Source organism: Phacochoerus africanus, chromosome X (assembly GCF_016906955.1).
Source record: "Phacochoerus africanus isolate WHEZ1 chromosome X, ROS_Pafr_v1, whole genome shotgun sequence".
Classification (NCBI taxonomy): Eukaryota; Metazoa; Chordata; class Mammalia; order Artiodactyla; family Suidae; genus Phacochoerus; species Phacochoerus africanus.
The window spans coordinates 18,860,868-18,881,067 of record NC_062560.1 but is presented as its reverse complement, the minus strand read 5'-3'; the positions used below and the strand labels follow the sequence as shown (position 1 = coordinate 18,881,067).

The following is a 20,200-nucleotide window of genomic DNA, read 5'->3' as shown; positions in this document are numbered from 1 at the left end:
TGATATCACTTATAACTGGAATCTAATATCCAGCACAAATGAACATCTCCTCAGAAAAGAAAATCATGGACTTGGAGAAGAGACTTGTGGCTGCCTGATGGGAGGGGGAGGGAGTGGGAGGGATCGGGAGCTTGGGTTTGTCAGACACAACTTAGAATAGATTTACAAGGAGATCCTGCTGAACAGCATTGAGAACTTTGTCTAGATACTCATGTTGCAACAGAACAAAGGGTGGGGAAAAAAATGTAATTGTAATGTATACATGTAAGGATAACTTGATCCCCTTACTGTACAGTGGGAAAATAAAAAAAGAAGAAAAAAAAATTCTGTGATTGACCTGGGATTAAAAGCAAAAAAAAAAAAAAGGAAAAGAAAGACTACCGTAAGATACATGTTTTTTTCCCCACATCTTAATATCTCTGAAATCAGAATGTTTGTTATAATTGAAGGTATGACATTAATTGGCAGCACTTTTTCTTTCATAATGGTACAGTGATCATTGTACTCTTAGATTATATAAATTACAAAAAAAATTACAAAATACCAAAAAAAAATTTTCCCCAACATCATGGCTATGAGTCTCCAGATTAAAAACAGCCTCCTGGAGTTCCCGTCATGGCTCAGTGGTTAACGAATCCGGCTAGGAACCATGAGGTTGCGGGTTTGATCCCTGCCCTTGCTCATTGGGTTAAGGATCCGGCGTTGCTGTGAGCCGTGGTGTGGGTCACAGATGTGGCTCGGATCCCGCGTTGCTGTGGCTCTGGCGTAGGCTGGCGGTTACAGCTCTGATTGGATCCCTAGCCTGAAAACCTCCATATGCTGCGGGTGCGGATCTAGAAAAGGCAAAAAGACAAATAAATAAATAAATAAAAATAAAAATAAAAACAGTCTCCTGAAAGCCTATCAAAGAAAAAGAAAAACAACCCTACTCTCAAGAAATTTCATTATTATGAAATATCAAAACATTAGGGATAAAGTGAAGATCCTAAAATTTTTGCTGTGGGCTAGATATGTACTTTCAAGAGTCATTGTGTTGAAGCCTAATCCCCAGTGTGATGATGTTTAGAGGTGGGGCCTTTGAGAGGCGGTTAGGTCATAAAGGGCACACCCCTCATGAATGGAATTAGTGCCCTTATAAAATAGACCCCAGAGAGCTCCTCTCTCACCCCTTCTGCCACATGAAGATACATCAAGATGGCCATCTACGAACCAGGAAACAGATCCTCACCAAACACTGAATCTGCTGGCAACTTAGACTGGGACTTCTCAGCCTCCAGAACTGTGAGAAATAAGTTTCTGTTTATTATAAGCCATTCAGTCTATGGTACTTTGTTATAACAGCCGAAACGGACTAAGACAAGCTTTTAGAGATTTTTTTTTTTTTTTTTGCCTTTTCTCTTTTTAGGGCCACACCCGCAGCATATGAAGGTTCCCAGGCTAGGGGTCGAGTTGGAGCTGTTGCTGCTGGCCTATGTCAGAGCCATTGCAATGCAGGATCCAAGCTGCCGCATCAGCCACCTACACCACAGCTCACGGCAACGCCGGATCCTTAACCCACTGAGCAAGGCCAGGGATCGAACCCGCAACCTCATGGTTCCTAGTTGGATTCGTTTCCACTGCACCACGACAGGAACTCCTTTTTTTTTTTTTGAGGATATATATATATATATATATACACCATGTAGAAAGCACTGGGTATAAGAATAATATCAGACATTTCAACATTGAAAGTTAAACGTCAAGGAGTAATGCCTTTGATGCTTAGTGAAAATGATTTTCAACCAAGATATTTTAAGACTTGTACCTCTTCTTAGGAAGTTGATGAAAAATGGGCTCTGCCAACACTAGATTATTATCTAAGGGAAAGAGACATGAGATTCAGGCAACTAATGATCCAGCATTTACAAGCACAGTGAAGAAAGTTCTTTCCCATTATGATGAATAAAGGATGCTCAGAAGACTGGTTCATTCAGTAGGCTTAGAGAATCTTCAGTCCATATTGAAGCAGACAGATGATTCCAGGAGGGCTGTCTCCAGAAAAAAAAAAAAAAAAGTTAGCAGTGATCAATTATCCAGTAGGTTTGAGTATTGAAAATTCAACTTGCGAGCCAGGGTGAGAAGAATTTGAGATAGGCATAAAGAAAAGAAAGCAAATTTTAAAACAACTATAAACTTAAAAAAGAAACATTATGCACAAGAAATGTAACTAGAGTATATTTCTTTAAGCAGTAAACAGTGAAATTCATATTTATGTATAATTGAATTCCTCACCAATTAACTTGCTCCAGCTCATGCCTTTTGTTCTCCATTTTCTGCTCAAGAGACTTAATTGTTTTTATCCTTTGTTCTGGTAGAGCTGGGAGAGAGACTGCCTTAATAGCAGAAGGTAGAGTGCTAAGATATCTGAAGCCAAGATATCTTCTTGGATGCCAGAATTTTCTATCCTTTCTCACCTGGCCAGAGGATGCCAGGCTCTTAAGATCCATGCTGAAGAAATAGGGACTCTTGGCAGTTCAGGTCTCCATAATCATCCAAGAATCATTAAAGCATTTTTTGCTTAGTGGGGAAATAATTCTCTTAGTGGTCCTTATATTGCTGGGCAAAAGGTTCTTCTGAGGTTTGAGAATTAAAGAAGGTAAATAAGTACCTAGCACAAAGTAAGAGCCCAGTAAGTGTTAATTTTCCTGTCCTCTTCCTTCCAGAGGCTGATTGATCCTGCTCTCTTAGACCATTCATCAGGGATAAAGTATACCTCTTAGGAATTAGGATGGTATCCAGTAATTTTGTGGCTAACAGTAGGCCTTGCCTCAGACAAAATTGTACAATTACTTGACTTTCTCTTAACTTGGTCCCTTCTGTTCCCCTTATTGTTTATTTCTAATGACCGTGCATATATTAATCGCTTATAACATTAACTTTGTAAATATTATATTACTACAGTCCTCAACATAGTATTTATTATCAACTCAGTCTTTATAGCTCTTGTATCAGAGTCACATGCATGATTGTGAAGAATTGGAGAAAGCTAGTTAAAAGCAGTAGAGGTAAAAATGGTTTAAAAAGAAAATGGAAATAGATTGTAAATGACCTTAGATGCCAAGTTAAAGAGCAGCACCCCTAGGAACAACATAGGCAGGAATACACTGTTATTGCCCCAGTCTTTTCAAATCCCCTTCAGCATGATGGGCCTTTAGCACTACTTCCTTCTGACTTCTACACATGCTGTAGCTACCATTCATATAATAACCCTAAAGCAGCAGTGGTGTGTATGAAAGCCTTCACGATATCCAGGGAATTTCATCAGGTCCCATTTGTCTGCTGGTTTCCATCATTTCCTTGAAGGTTCCCTTAGGCTACCTTAAAACTTGCATTTGAACATCCAAAATGATACGCATAGTCGTGAATCTAGCACACACTTGCACAACTCTTGCAGTTGTCATGAGTCAAAGACAAAATAAACTACAGAAACAGAAGCCCTAGCCGAGTATACAATAGAGACAGTGAAGAACCCACTCAACACAGAAAAGCACAATAGAGCCCTCATTGGCAGGGAACGTTTGTGGAGTGATACGATAACGACACTTACTGACTTACTGTGTAGACTATTGTCTGTTGTTCTAACTCATTGCCTGAGAGTATATTTTAGCATTTAGAACATGGGAAAATATGCTCTAGTAGATTTAAGCATATACCACTTAGGAAGTTGTATTTTCTGAGATAAATAGCATTATAATTAGTACTTCATGGTGCCATTAAATGGAGTATGTGTATAAAAGCCAAATTTCCAAGCATGTAAGGTTTCCTTTGCTATGTTTTTGGCTCTCTTTCAGGGCTTTTTTTTTTTTTTTTTTTCATTTCGAGTGTCTCATTCTCCCACCCTTAAGAGCTTTTTAAAAAATACAGCACCCCCCCTCCTCCAGAATTTCCTTGGTAGCCTAGTGGTTAAGGATCCACTGTTGTCACTGCTGTGGTTTGGGTTACTGCTATGGCTCGGGTTTGATCCTTGGCCTGGGAATTTCTGCATGTTGCAGGTGCAGCAAAAAAACAAAAAAACCCTCCTTTTTAAAAATCATGGCTTGGAGTTCCCTTGCGGCACAGTGGGCTGATGATCTGGCATTGTCACTGCGGTGGTTTGGGTCACTGCTGTGCCATGAGTTCAGTCCCTAGCCTGGGAACTTTCACACTCCATAGATGCGCCCCACCCCCACCAAAAAAAATCGCGGCTTGCCTAACTCCTCTGATCCTTCTAATCCACATTCACTTCTCCTCTGCTGTAGTCTACTCATCACAATATGTCTTTTTTTCAGCTTAAGTGGTCTAAACCATAATTAAAATTCTTTTGATTAAGTTCTGTTCAAATATGAATGGTTTATTGAGTCAACCTGAAATATTGGTGTATTGAAAGTTGTAACCTCTGTACTTAATTTAACCATTTTAGATAAACATGACTAAAGAACTCCAGGCTAAGCAGGAAAAATCTGTGTGAATAGGGAGACCAGCAATACCCCCTAGGCTATATTGCTGCTTACTGCAAGATTTCAGCCTGGGACAGTGGTAGTGCTGCCCCCTTGCCCTCTCTTTTTTATGGTCAGGGGAGATACTGTGAGTGGAAGGTAGCGTGCTTTCCATTGACGTAGAGCCTTAGAAGCAACCCCTCTCAGTGCTCTAGGAATTCACTACCATTTGATTCAAGTTGATGATCATGAAACTTATTTCCTATCTCTAAAATCTTAGAACCTTAGCACTATAGGACATTATCTGCTGATGCATGTGTACTACAGAATAATTCTCAAATACTTAAATGTAAATCCTTAGATATTAAACCCTTTAGTGTCTGAAAAATTGATTTATACCAAAAGCAGTTGTATCCAGAGGAATTAGTTAAGAGCAGGTTAATTTTAAGTTTTTATCATAGCAGTTCATTTTTCTCCAGTGGGATTCATCTGTCATGAAGTCATGAAGATGACTCCTAACTGGGTTTGACCAAGGTTCAGGTCTTGTCAGACAAATATAATGTATGGTGTAGAAAAAATGTTCAGGAACTCTGCCATGTACCCTCTACTGAGCTGTCTTCCTTCAGGGTCTCATCTAAGGGTTTAGTACCCTGGTTTCTGACCTAAATCAGCCACTGGCTCCTTCCCCAGATAGTATTGCCTGGCTATGCTCCCATCAGCCTCACAGCCATTCCCATTTCCAAACTGTGAACTTGCGTAGCAGATCCCTTAACTTCTCTCTATGTCTTAGCCTCTTCATCTATAGTGTGGATAATAATTCTTACTGTGGTGAGAATTAACTCAAATAATTTCTTATAAAGCATGGGTCTTAGCGTATAGTAGTATCTTAAATGATATTGTTAGAATTATACACTATATTGAAAGGAATTTATTGATAAATGAGAATTCATTTATAAATAAAGGAACAAAGGATTCAGTGAAGGAAACTAGAAAAAAACTACCAAGTAAACCTATAAAAAGCAAGAGAAAGGATTTAAATACAAATTCCAAAATCAGTGAATTCGAGGACAGGGAAAATAAAAACAAAAGCAAACACACAACATTAGAAAGGCAAAATAGGGTATGCCCATAGATAGGAAGGAGATTAAAACATGGTATAACAACTGAAATATTTACAGGTGAAATGATATAATATCTGGGATTTGCTTCAAAATTATTATGAGAGTGGGGGAAATAAATATATGAAACAAGATTGGCCAAGAGTTGATAATTATTATAGATCAGTGCTGGGTTCATGAGGATTTGTTCCACTATTCTGTCTACTTTTAGATATAATTGAAATTTTCCATAAATGTGATTTTAAAAACATGATAGTATATTAAGTATAACTCTATGCTAATATGAAAGTCTTGCTGAAAAAAGTGGTTTTCTAAGAAAATCTAAATGATACAGTTTAGGAAGGAATAGAAAACCTATGACTTTACCAATAGCAAGGGAAAAATTTAAGTTATTAAAGTATGCGTACTGCCACATGCCCTCACTACAGTGCAAGGCCCTAGTAGGAAAAACTTTGAAACCTCAAGAAATAGATCATGCATATGGTCTTTAAAATATGTGAAAGCATAGAAGAAAATTGCATTGCCTTTAGTCAGTTTTGTAAAGTTAGCATAGCCTAGCCCTGAAAGTGAAAGTTAACACATAGAAGGAAAGTGTGCCAATTTCATTTGTGAATGCAGATGCAAAAATGCTTTTAAAAATTTACAAATCAAATGCAGACTTCTATTAAAACAATGGAATTTTCCCAGAAATACATATTAGGACATTTATTGATTTAAGTTATCAAATTGGTAGGTCAAAGGAGAAAGACTAAGTTTATTACATTAGTAGATAATAAAAAGACATTTTATAAAATTAAATATTCCTCTTTTAGTAGAGGAAGTAGTCTGACATTAACATGATTAAAATAAGTTCAAAACCAAACACTGACATTATATTTAAATGATTTACTGAGTCTTTTCTCAAGATCACGGTAGCTCTATGCTCCATATGAGAAATTTGGGATTTATTCTGGGATGGGAAGCAATTAAAGAGTATGAGGTAGGGTACGACCTGGTCCGATTAATGTTTTAAAGTTATTCTGGCTGCCGTGAAGAGAAAGGACTATACAGGAAAAGTTTAGAAGGGGGAAAACCAGTTAGATGGCACTATATGATAATGGTTTGTACTGACAGTGGTAGAAGAAATAGAAATAGACAGATTTGAGGTTTATTTCAGAGACAAGTGGAATTTGTTGATGGATTAAATAGGAAGAGAAGGAAAGTAGATAATGAAGATAAGAGAAAGGAAAAAGGAAAAAGACTTACAGGTTTTGAGGACTGGTATTAATTCTGCTGCCTAAAATGAGGAAAGTTGGCTTCCCATTTGAAATCAAATCCAAACTTCTTGATAGTCTGTGAGGCACTACTTAATATGGCTTGACACTTAAGGAATTCTCTTTTAAATATTGAGATAAGGGAGTTCTCTTCGTGGTGCAGCAGAAACCATTCCGACTAGGCACCTTTAGGTTGCAGGGTTCCATCCCTGGCCTCACTCAGTGGGGTTAAGGATGCAGCATTGCTGTGAGCTGTGGTGTAGCTCACAAACACGGCTCGGATCTGGCATTGCTGTGGCTCTGGCATAGGCCGGCAGCAACAGCTCCTATTAGACCCCTAGCCTGGGAACCTCCATGTGCCATGGGTACAGCCCTAAAAAGACCAAAAAAAATTGAGATAGGAAAGAAACCAGATTATCAAATAGACAGCTACTTCATATTATCCTGATAGCTTTAGAAATTGGGCCTCGGAGTTCCCATCATGGCTCAATGGTAATGAATCCCACTAGTATCCATGAGGATGCAGGTTTGAGCCCTGGTCTCACTCAGTGGGTTAAGGATCTGGCATTGCTGTGGCTGTGGCGTAGGCCCCAGCCTACAGCTCTAATTTGACCCCTACCTTGGGAACCTCCATATGCCACAGGTGCAGCCCTAAAAAGCAAAAAAAAAAAAAGAAGAAGAAGAAATTGGGTTTCATAAAGTGTTTCTTTTTTTCATAATATCCTAGTTCAAGCGTATATTCAACATGAATTTTATCATTCTTTTTTGAGATGAATGTTCTCCTTATAGAAATGTTCACTATGAATTCATTTGTGTTTTTTACATGTCAGTGTACACTAAATTGTCTTTTAAAATGTTTTCCAGTCATTTTGATTGATATTAGCATGACATCTTTAACTTGTGTAGGGTAAGGGACTGTGTACTTCTGAACAATCTTTCCATTTAGTGATCAAGATATGAAAGCTGATCTCTGAAAATACTCAATATGTGCTCAATATGTGTCCTAATTGTTCCCGGTATCATCCTTGGTGTTCACCACATTCTAGCCACCAAGGTCTTTCCTTTGTGTTTTGAATTCATTAAGCTGATTCCTAATCTCAGGGTTTTGCATTTTTGCATTCTATTTGAGGGCTCAAGACCATGAGTCAACAAACTTTGTATATAAAAGGGCTGGGCAGTAAATATTGTAGGCTTTGTGACCAGTGAGTTTACTGTAGCAGCTACTCAAGTCAGCAGTAGCCACAGTAGAGTAAAACCAGCAGGAGCTCTTACGTAAATAGAGATGAACAGGACCAGATTTAGCCCATGACTGGCCCTGTCTGGCAGTAGTTTGCTCCTGCCTGAGGTCTTGGTGTTGTTCCCTCATTATTATTTAGGTTCTTCTTGGAGGACAACTTGGCAAATAAGTGAGGATCAAGAAACTTTAAAGTGCTTGCATACTCTACTTCTAGAAATACAGTGCCATTTTTAGAAAGTATTTCTTTTGTTGTTGTTGTTGTTGTTGTTGTTGTTGCTATTTCTTGGGCCGCTCCCGCAGCATATGGAGGTTCCCAGGCTAGGGGTTGAATCGGAGCTGTAACCACCAGCCTACGCCAGAGCCACAGCAACTCTGGATCCGAGCCGCATCTGCAACCTACACCACAGCTCATGGCAACGCCGGATCGTTAACCCACTGAGCAAGGGCAGGGACCGAACCCGCAACCTCATGGTTCCTAGTCGGATTCGTCAACCACTGCGCCACGACGGGAACTCCAGAAAGTATTTCTAGTGCATTGTGAATGTGCACAAAGAATGGGGACATCCCAACAATATAGACGATCAAATACCCACGAATAGGGGATTTGTATAGTAGCATCCTCTGTAGTCATCAGTAGTGTATAGAAGATGACTTAATGATAGAGAACAAAGGTCAGCAAACTATACCCAAGGCCTATACCCTATTTTTGTAAATGAAGTTTAATTGGAACACAACTTTATCCATTCACCTTCCTGCTGTAATGGCAGTACTGAAAGAGACCAATAAGGCCTGCAAAGCCAAAAACATTTACTTTCTGGCCTTTTACAGAAAAAAAAAGTGATATATGTGTAGTATGGTCCAACTGTGTACATGTACATATACAGAAAAAGACTGGAAAGAGCCAAAATAGTGAATTTTTCCCCTGTTTTTCCCCCTTCTTTTTGTTTATTAAGTTTTCTATACTGGACATGGATAATTTTTATAGTAAGAGTTGTTTATGTATTTATTTATTTTGCTTTTTAGGGCCGCATTTATGGTAGTTCCCAGGCTAGGGGTCCAATTGGAGCTACAGCTGCCAGCTACGCCACAGCCACAGCAACATGAGATCCAAGCCACGTCTGTGACCCTGCACCACAGCTCATGGCCATGCCAGATCCCATTGCCCCTTCTGAGCAAGGCCAGGGATTAAACCCACATCCTCATGAATACTCGTCGGATTTGTTTCCACTGTGCCACGACGGGAACTGATAAAACCAGTAAGATGAAAAAATGAAAAACTAGCCGGAAATTTAATAAGATAAATTTAAAGATAGTTAAAAGAGGAGGAAAATTATCAAAATACTATCTAGTTTTATGGACACAACCATACAAGTAGTGTATACTTCAAATTTCAGTATATGATACTTAATTGGGTAGCCATTATTTGAGTTCTTCCTGTGCACTGTTTGCTTTGAGGATACAAATATAAGTATGGTGCCTGTTCTGGAGATTAATCTGGTAGAGGCAATGGGATGTGCTTAAACACTATTAAATGGCATAAGCAATGTACTGAAGGGCCTTAAGAGCTTTCATTCTGGTTAGGAGATAGCTACACAATCAAGTAAAACAATTGCTCAGTGATGAGTGTGTAACACGATTATAAGGGATTCTAATCATAGAGTCTTGAAACTCTATGGTACCTTTTGATGTAAAGGATTTTTTGAAATTTATAATCAAATGTACATCAGTATTTTCCTCTATAGCTTCTGCATTTTCTGAACAGGTAGCCACATGTCCTAACATCTCCCTCAGATGTCATGTCACATTTATTCTTTTTTTTAATTTTATTGGAGTGTAATTCACTTACAGTGTTTTACTTTCAGGTGTATAGCCAAGTGAATTGGTATTTTATATGTGTGTGTGTGTGTGTGAAATTGGTTAAGTATATATATCAGAACCTACTGAACTATACAGTAAATTCTTGTTAATCATCTATTTTGTATAATAGTGTGTGTATGTTATTCCCATCCTCACAATTCCTCCCTCCCCCTCATGGTTTCCCCTTTGGTAACAATAAGATCGCTTATGAAATCTGTGAATTTGTTTCTGACTTATAAGTAAGTTCCTTTGTATCAGTTTTTTTTAATGCATTCTTTTTTAATTTTTTTATTACTCAATGTAATACATTTATAGTTGTACAATGATCATCACAGCATTTCCATCCCAAACCCCCAGCACATCCCCCCATCCTGTATCAGTTTTTATTAGACTTCACATATTAGTGATCTCATATGATATTTGTCTTTGACCTCACTTTATGATAGTCTCTAGGTCCACCCATGTTGCTGCAAATGGCATTATTTCATTCTTTTTTACGTCTGAGTAATATTCCATTATATATACATGGGTTTCTTTTAAACAATTTTATGATTAGTTTTAATTATACTTAAATATATGTATATCATGTAGCATATACCACATCTTTATCCATTCCTCCGTTGATAGACATTTAGGTTGCTTCCATGTCTTGGCTGTTGTAAATAGCACTGCAGTGAACATTGGGGTGCATGTATCTTTTCAAATTATGGTTTTCTCTGGATATATGTGCAGAGTGCAGTTGCTGGATCATATGGTAGTTCTATATTTAGTTTTAGGTTTTGTTTTGTTTTGTTTTGTTTTGTTTTTGTCTTTTTGCCATTTCTTCGGCCGCTTTCACAGCATATGGAGGTTCCCAGGCTAGGGGTCGAATCGGAGCTGTAGCCACCGGCCTACGCCAGAGCCACAGCAACTCAGGATCTGAGCTGCATCTGCAACCTACACCACAGCTCACAGCAAAGCCAGAACCTTAACCCACTCAGTGAGGTCAGGGATCGAACCTGCAACCTCATGGTTCCTAGTCAGATTCGTTAACCACTGTGCCATGATGGGAACTCCAGTTCTATATTTAGTTTTTAAAGGAACATTTATACTGTCCTCCATAGTGGTTGCACCAATTTACATTCCCACCACTAGCTTAGGAGGGTTCCCTTTTCTCTACATCCTCTCTAGCATTTATTGTTTGTAGACTTTTTGATGATGGCCATTCTGACTGGTGTGAGGTAATACCTCATTTTAGCTTTGATTTGCATTTCTCTAATAATTAGTGATGTCAAGCATATTTTCATATGTTTTTGGCCATCTGTATGTCTTTGGAGAAATGTCTTTTTAGATTTTCTGCCCATTTTTTGATTGGATTGTATGTTTTTTTGATATAAAGCCGCATGAGATGTTGGTACGTTTTTGAGATTAATCTGTAGTTGGTTGCTCTGTTTGCGAAGGATTTCTCCCATTCTATGAGTTGTCTTTAAAAAAAAAAAATGGTTTCCTTTGCTGGGCAAAAGCTTTTAAGTTTAATTAGGTCCTATTGGTTTATTTTTTTTTTTTATTTTCATTATTCCAGGAGGCGGATCAAACAAGATATCGCTGTGATTTATGTCAAAGAGTGTTCTCCTATGTTTTCCTCTAAGAGTTTTAGAGTATCAGGCCTTGTGGTCCTTGATCCATTTTGAGTTTATTTTTGTGAATGTTGTTAGGGAATGCTCTGATTTCATTCTTTTACATGTAGCTGTCCAGTTTTCCCAGCACCACTTATTGAAGAGACTGTCTTTTCTTCATTGTATATTCTTGCATCCTTTGTCATAGATTAGTTGACCATAAGTGCTTGGGTTTATTTCTGGGCTTTCTAGCCTGTTCTGCTGATCTATATTTCTGTTTTTGTGCCAGTACCATATTGTTTTGATGACTGTAGCTTTGTAGTATAAAGTCAGGAAGCCTGATTCCTCCAGCTCCATTTTTTTTTCCTCAAGATTGCTTTGGCTATCTGGGGTCTTTTGTGTTTCCATACAAATTTTAATATCTTTTGTTCTAGCTGTGTGAAAAATATCATTGGTAACTTGATAGGGATTGCATTGAATCTGTAGATTGCCTTGAGTAGTACAGTCATTTTGAGAATATTGATTCTTCCAATCCAGGAGAGCATGATATATCTTTCCACCTGTTTGCGTCATCTTTGATTTCTTTCACCAGCATCTTATAATTTTCAGAGTATGAGTCTTTTGTCTCTTTAGATAGGTTTATTCCTAGGTATTTTATTCTTTTTGATGCAGTGGTAAATCAGATTGTTTCCCCAATTTCTCTTGCTGATCTTTCATTGTCAATGTATAGGAATGCAAGGGATTTCTTTGTATTAATTTTGTATTCTGCAGCTTTACCCAATTCATTGATGAGCTCTCACAGTTTTCAGATAACATCTTTAGGACTTTGATGTTGTCTTCAAACAGTGACACATTTACTTCTTCTTTTCCAATTTGGGTTCCTTTTTTTTTTTTTTTTTTGCTTCTCTGATTGCCAACAGTAGGACTTCGAAAACTATGTTGATAAGAGTGGTGTGAGTGGACATCCTTGTCTTCTTCCTAATCCTAGTGGAAATGCTTTCAGCTTTCACATTTATTCTTTTCTGTCACTCTGCTTATCTTTTATACAGCAGTACCATGCTATTTTAATTAAGGTATTTCAAATCAGGGAGACTTAGTTTTGCTATCTGAAATATTGCTTCATTTTTTGGTGGTAATATTAAAAAGAACAATGTGGATTGCTAACTTGAGCATCACTTAGTCATTAAACCCAATTTAGACTCATCCTTTAAATTCAAAAAAGGTTATTTGGTTGCTCCTGTTCTTAAGTATTACTTGAGTAAAGTTGATGATGGCTCTGTACAGAGATACTCCTGTTTTGTTTTGTACACCTTAATTGGTTGAGCAGTAACCATGATGTTTGCCTCTTCTTGACATTCTTAAGAAGCACCTCATGTTCAGATGGCAGTTCTGTGTTGGGTGATTGTCCTAGGCTTGCTGCCCTTTTGCAGTCTTATAAGGAGCCTTAAGTAATTCCTTTTGGGAGATGAGCAGGTTCATGTGGCAATGGAAAACTTCCTTAATGCTTTCCTTGCTGAAAAATTTAGGCACACTTTTTTTTTTTGCTTTTTGGGGCCGGCACCCATGGCATATGGAGGTTCCCAGGCTAGGGGTCAAATCGGAACTGTAGCTGCCGGTCTACACCACAGCCACAGCAATGCAGAATCCTAGCTGCGTCTGACCTACACTATAGCTCATGGCAATGCCAGATCCTTAACCCACTGAGCAAGGCCAGGGATCGAACCCACGTCCTCATAGATACTAGTCAGATTTGTTACCACTGAGCCATGATGGGCACTCTGACTCTCTTAAACTATGAGCCATGATGGAACTCCCTAGGCACACACTTTTAATCAAGAAATATGCACAGTTTCCTGAGAAGAATTGAAAGTTTTATCTGGGATATTTATTTGAGTCCTGGTTGATTCTGATGTACTTGGTTACATAGAATAATTTTTTTAAATTGAGCAGTTTTTTTTACTCTTCAGCTTACATTAGGTCATTTATAGAACACTGTCATAAAAATTTGATCTAGCAGTAACATTTATAAAACATTGCCATAAAAATTTGATCTAACAGGAAGAGCTCTGACCTTTCACATGGTGCTTGTAGCACCTAATGGGCCCTCTAATGTTTGCTCATTACAGGACAGCAGCACTGAGCTCCCATGATAGATAGCTCTATTACCAGATATGTGCCTACGTTGACCATAGTCCTTTAAGCCTGGAGCATGCTTGGTGATTTCGAGAGATTCTTCAGGTTTTGCAAATTCAGTGATTTTATTGAATTCATATAGGCTATGTAGCTTCACGTTTGAGGTTTTTATTGGTTCTGCATAGATTAAGTGTACATTAGGTATTTTCCCATAGCGCTTCATGCTTCTGTCCTTTGGTTTTGTTTAAATGCTGTGAGGTCAGTGATCATGTTCTGAATATTGGCATGCTTTAAAAAATAGCTTCCAGGAGTTCCCGTCGTGGCGCAGTGGTTAACGAATCCGACTAGGAACCATGAGGTTGCGGGTTCGGTCCCTGCCCTTGCTCAGTGGGTTAAGGATCCGGCGTTGCCGTGAGCTGTGGTGTAGGTTGCAGACGCGGCTTGGATCCCGCGTTGCTGTGGCTGTGGCGTAGGCCGGTGGCTCCAGCTCCGATTCGACCCCTAGCCTGGGAACCTCCATATGCCGCGGGAGCGGCCCAAGAAATAGCAACAACAACAACAATAACAACAACAAAAAAGACAAAAAAAAAGATAAAAAATAGCTTCCAAAACAAAAATATCTTAAAAGAACTTGTGAAAGCTATTAGAGGATGAAATGGAGTAAGGGATTGTCTGGTAGGTTGACCCTCTCCTTCTTTTACAGGTTGACTTCATCAGTAAATGTTCCTTCTGCTCACTAATAACTGAGGGAGTGGACTTTTTTTTTAAATGTAGATTTTATCAGCTAAGAATGTGAGTTTTAGCTATGAATCTTGATGTTTTTATCCTGGTTGATAATTGATGTTTATAACCAGTGTGAATTTAAATTTAATTTACTTTCATTTAATACCGGAAGAATTTGTCCTTACATCAAACTCAAAAAGGTTTTTGCATATGGGTCATTTTCTTCTCATAGTTAGAAAACTCTTCCTCGTTGACAGGGAACACCCATGACATGTCTATATATAGACATAACCTTAAAATAGTCTTGAAACTATCCTTTGGAGTGTGTATAAACATTACAAAGGGTAAAATTTCACATGTGTATCCATGACTTTTATTATTTTAATAGTGCTGACTAGTTTCAGTTGCTTTTAAAGTGTCATATAGTTAAGAAAAACCGGCATTTCTCAGGATTCTGGAAATAAAATTATGTTCATTTCACTAGTCGTGAAAATTGTCTGGATTTCTGGGAACCAGGAGTAAAGAACATTTCAACAGGATTTTGCTATCAGCAAATCTGTTTTGGTTTCCTGTTCTGGCCTCCCTACCTATCAGCTACATTAGTGCCCTCGTCATTACGTTTCTCCTTTCTTTTACCACAGGAAAATTGTCAGGCCTCTTTTTCTAGCATTCAGGACCCGCCTGACAGGAAATTTTCTAATCACCGGAACAGCTGGTAGGGAAAAACTTTGCAGGGGCTTGGCCTTCCCTTTCTAACTTAAGTTTTACCGTCAGATTCTTTTATCACCGTCATGGTTTCGTAGCCATGTTTAAATTTTTGTCTTTTCGTGTTCGCTCTATACAGGTAAGCTTTGTTCAACTTCTTAAAGACTAAAATATTTTGGTTGGAGCTAGGTATAATTATACTAATTAAATAATTTCATTTTATACATTCTTTTAGCTTTTCAGAATTCAAAACCAGTTCCTAGGGAATATTTAAAGGGCAGTGTTTGTTTACTATATGTATATTATACATCTCAACTCTGTATATTTTGTAAACCTATTTTTACATTAGCTTCTTAGTGCTAAAGTAGTTTTTATCTTTCTAATGTTTGTAATTTTGTATAATAAAACACATGGGTGTAACTCAGCGTGAACAAAATTGCTAACTTACTAATATTTAGAGGATTGCTGTGTAATAATAATGTAAGCAGTATTTTGGGGAATATATTATTTTAAACAGTCAAGAACTTAAAATCAGATTTTTGTTGAAATTGGTTCTTTTAAAAATTTGAAGGTTTTAATCAGTTATATTTAACTTCAAGCAAGTTAATATTAAAGTAGGTATAGTTTTCAAAGCATTACTTTGTTAAAATGTGCTTACTGAACGATAATTTACATTGTGTTTAATCTAAAAATCTTGCCAAAATCAACTGTTATTCTTTAAAGAGATTTAAAGTTGTCGATCATGATTCCCAGTTGGGAAAAAACTGTTCTTTGCAGCAGTTGTTGAGAATGTTAGCCTGGAGAACTGGCAATGCTGTTTTATCAAATGTAGATTTAAGAAGCTGGCTTAGCTAGGCTAGCGTACTCTCTTAAAGAATTTGGTTGAATGAAAAATGCTGGGCATATTTATCATCCATTAGCAATCACGTAAATTGGATTTGGTCAAATTGTAGTCTAGAATAAATTAAAATGTGGTTTCTCACTACAGCTCGAACAACCAGTTTAATTATGTGTCACAGCCAAATAATTTTTATGCATCTTGATCATCTAAAAAAACTAACATATCTTTTTTAAAATTAAAAAAAAACTACATTATGGAACTGTAGATATCTATATAGAGAGCAGTGCTTTATTTAATTTTGGATTATATTTTAGAGGTAAATACAGTATACCCTTTTCGTTCGTTAGGTCTTTTTTAACGATAGAGCAAAAAATGGTTATATATCCATGATTAGAAAATAATTATTTATTGGCTTTTGCTAAGGAATATTTAAACATTTTATTTCAAGCTTCAACAATATTTTCTGACATTCAAAACAATTTAAAAAATACCAATGCCTTAAGAACACACTTCCTGACTCAAGGGAGGGGAGGAAAAAGGAAATTATGTATACAAGGCAGGGCATAGTGCCAACAGTTGAATCATTCTTTAAAATCAGTTAATGTCACCCAGTTTGTTTTCTAGATGTTTTCATGTTACAATATTGGGTTTTATATAACTCAAGTAGGTAACATCGATTTCAGTTCCTTTCCTTTCACCGTTTTTAGAAGCTTTTTAAGAACAAAATTTATTTTTTTCCCTTTCAACTTAAGAGGGAAATGTTTAGTTTTTTCCCATTAAAAGGGTGAACCTCAGAGACCATTTAAGAGGGAAACTACGTACTTTTTGCTGATCCTGGGAAACAAACAAGGTGGCTTTCTCTGACTATGGGAACACCAAAAGATCGACTTGTCCATGAATTTTCTTCTGCCATTTTTCTCTGATGTCTAAAATTATACTCTTTACAAATTCCTAAAATTATAGATTTTTAAAACTGAGCTGAATTGGTTTTACCTATCAGGGTCATATCTCAAGAGGTATTTATCCAATAGTAATCTTTGAAAGCCTAGGTAAATTGCTGGTAGGTGGATACTCTTCTGTATCTTAGTGTTGCTAATACCTAGCACAGTATCTGGCCCATAATCCAAATTGCCTTCTGACAAGAAAGGAAAGAACCTTTGTCACAGATCAGAAACACTTCCATCAGGGTCAGGCAATCGAGGATGCAAAAGCACAAAGAGCCACCCAAGTTTTAGTCCCCTGTTGAACCTTTTCTTTTCTTCCTTTCCATCCTACACTCTAATCCAAACACTTATCTCCATGTGTGCTCCACACTGGCCTTTGCAGTGGTTTGTCCATTTCCCTGGGGTACTTTTTCCCCAGATGGTTGACTCCCTCACTTCTTTCGGGAAATAGTACCTTTTCAGTAAAGCCTACCCTGATGCTTTTATTTAAAATCCTAAGCCCTCCTTTCCATCCATGCACTTCTGATCTCTCCTATCCAAATTAGTATCTTTTTTTCACATGGTATTTATCATATTCTAACATGAACTTTCTTCTTCTTCTTCTCATTATTATTATTATTGTATCTCTCCCAAAACAGCAGAGATTTTGGCCTATTTCATTTATTGTGTATCTCAGACAACTAGAAGAGTGCTTGGCATGTATTAGGTGTTCAATAAATGACTGTCTAAATGAATGAACAAATGAATTCCCATTCATACCTTGAGAGTGTTGAACACCTGGGCTGGAGTGGCAAATGTCTGAAAGTACTGGGAGTGTAGATGAATGATACAGGGTTGTGATGTGGACCAGCTGCCAGCCTCACAGTTTTGCTTACAAGTAGTTCTTTACTTGTCAAATAAATGTAGACTTTGTAAAAATAAAATTTTGGATTTTACTATAATTTTTTAAAATCCACAACATAAGTTTTTAGTGATAATGAATAGGCAGGAATCCATCTATCATTTAAAGTACACTTATGCCGGAAAATGTAACAGTGTGAGCCTCACAGACTAATTATAATGGATATAACTTCCATCTCTGCTCTACTTCGTTGATAAAATTCTCTTTCCTTAAAACTATAGCTGCTTCACTCTGTACTCATAGGCAAAAACACAATTTGACAAACTATCGAACTATAGTTCTCTGTTTTCATATGACAGATTTATTTCAGTAGCAGATGATTTAGGGACTTAAGATAGGTTTGTCACATGCAAATATCGGTCTGTCCTTAGTAATCAGTGGCTTCAGAAATTTGATATTCCTCTCTGCATCCATCTCATTGAATTCTAGGTATGAGCTAGACGATCCCATTGAAAAGTAGATAGAAAATGTTTTGCTGGTATGATTAGTAAAAATTTAAACTTAGAAGTAACAGAAAAATTTGTTGGGGATAGAACAGTGGCTTTTATCTTTTCTCTCCACTCCCAAGAACATTTTTTTTGCATCCCAACTTAGAAAAAGATTTTTTTTTCTTTTTTGCCTTTTCTGTGGCCATTCCCACGGCATATGGAGGTTCCCAGGCTAGGGGTCTAATAGGAGCTGTAGCCGCCAGCCTACACCAGAGCCACAGCAACGTGGGATCCGAGCTGTGTCTGCAATCTACACCACGGCTCACGGCAAGGTTGGATCCTTAACCCCACTGAGGGAGGCCAGGGATCAAACCTGCAAACTCATGATTCCTAGTTGGATTTGTTAACCACTGTGCCACGACCAGAACTCCTAGAAAAATATTTTTAAAATTCTGGTTAATATCTTCAAAGAGATTTGAAATGATTGCATCCATTTTGAGGTATGGGAAGATGGTAAGGGAATGAGGGAAGGTGCTGTTTAAAAAAAGAAACATTGAGAAAAGAAGCACTTGAAATTTTGTTTTAAAGTAAGATTTGTCAGAACAAAAAAATTAGTATTAGGGGAGGAAAATAAGGATGTCTCTCAGAAAAGAGACAGAAAATGGAAAAAAGGATAAGAATTCAATTCCAGGAGTTTCTGTTGTGGCTCAGCAGTTAATGAACCCTACTAGCATCCATGAGGATGCAGGTTTGATCCCTGGCCTCACTCATTGGGTTAAGGATTCGTCGTTGCCGTGAACTGTTGTGTAGGTCACAGGTGCAGTCGGATCCTGTGTTGCTGTGGCTGTGGTGTAGGCCAGCAGCTACAGCTCCAATTCGGCCCCTAGCCTGGGAACGTCCATGTGCCGCCGGTGAGGCCCTGAGAAGGACAAAAAGAAAGAAAGAAAAAAAAAAACGAATTCAATTACAGACATACAATATCCAACTAACAGAGTTGTTGCAAAAAGAGAAACCCTGAAGTGTGGATGGGAGGAAATTATCAAAGAAATGTTAAAATACTCCCAGAGGTAAAGAATTTGTCTTAAGATTATAAAGGTTCACCAAGCATCTAGCATTCTGAAGAAAAGGAGACCCATATTTATCTCAGTGTAGAATTTCAAAAGTACAAGGACAGAGAAAAATCCTAAAAAAGATGCCATGAGCAAAAACCAGGTCACATACCAAAAAAGTTTGTATCAGACTAGCATCATCCAGTTCATCAGCAGCACTGACTGCTAGAAGGCAGTGGACGAATGGCGCCAACATTCTTGGGCAAGATTGTTTTTATTGTAGAATTTGGTAGCATGCCAAACTATACAAATGTGAAGACAAAATAGAGACATTTTCAGATGTGTGAGATGCAGAAAGTTTTCTTCCACATCACTTTTCTTAGGAAGTTACAGGGAGTAATCTAAGAAAGAGAGATAATGTAGGAAACTGAAAATAAGGGATTCAACCAGGAAAGCACTGAAGATGTATCCCAAGGTAATAGCTGTGCAGCAAAGACTAAAGAACAACCAGTCCTGATGGGGGGTAAGAGAGGGTTCTCAGAAGAATGGAAAATATAGTTAAAAGCTAAGATGTAAAGTCCCCTTTAGCAAAAAATAAAAAAATAAAAAAGTCCCCTTGGATTGTCCCAGAAGTCAGTTATGGGCCAATATGAAAGGATATTTAATATACTTCCTAGCCTGTGTTTGAACAATAGGTTGCCATGAAAACGTGGCTGCTTATACAGACTTTCAGATTTTAGGATCAGGTTGTGGAGAGAGCACAAATGATTTGATTGTGGTTACAGGAGAGAATGTTAATTTTCTTAATAGCCTTAATATTAATAAAAATGTAAAAATACAGCAAGTACCAGGTGGGGGAAGTTTGAGGGAAAGAATGTAATGGGCACCTTTACCCACCTTTTACAAAGTAAGGGCTTAGGATTCTGTCTAAAACTGATAGAAAAAATAAAGTTTATATGAAA

At 37.7% G+C, this 20,200-nt stretch overlaps 1 protein-coding gene across 7 annotated transcripts in view; it reads left to right on the top strand.

The window, feature by feature from the left end:
* RPS6KA3 (ribosomal protein S6 kinase A3) overlaps nt 1–20,200 on the top strand; it is a 118,814-nt gene that overhangs the window by 38,589 nt on the left and 60,025 nt on the right. The window contains exon 1 of one of the 7 annotated variants that reach the window (XM_047765821.1): nt 14,843–15,214. The exons of the other annotated variants lie outside the window; for them this stretch is intronic. Within the exon in view, the coding sequence (XP_047621777.1) occupies nt 15,176–15,214 (39 nt within the window). The 5' untranslated portion in view covers nt 14,843–15,175. Of the gene's footprint in view, nt 1–14,842; nt 15,215–20,200 lie in introns of those variants that run through there. 7 annotated transcript variants of the gene reach the window in all.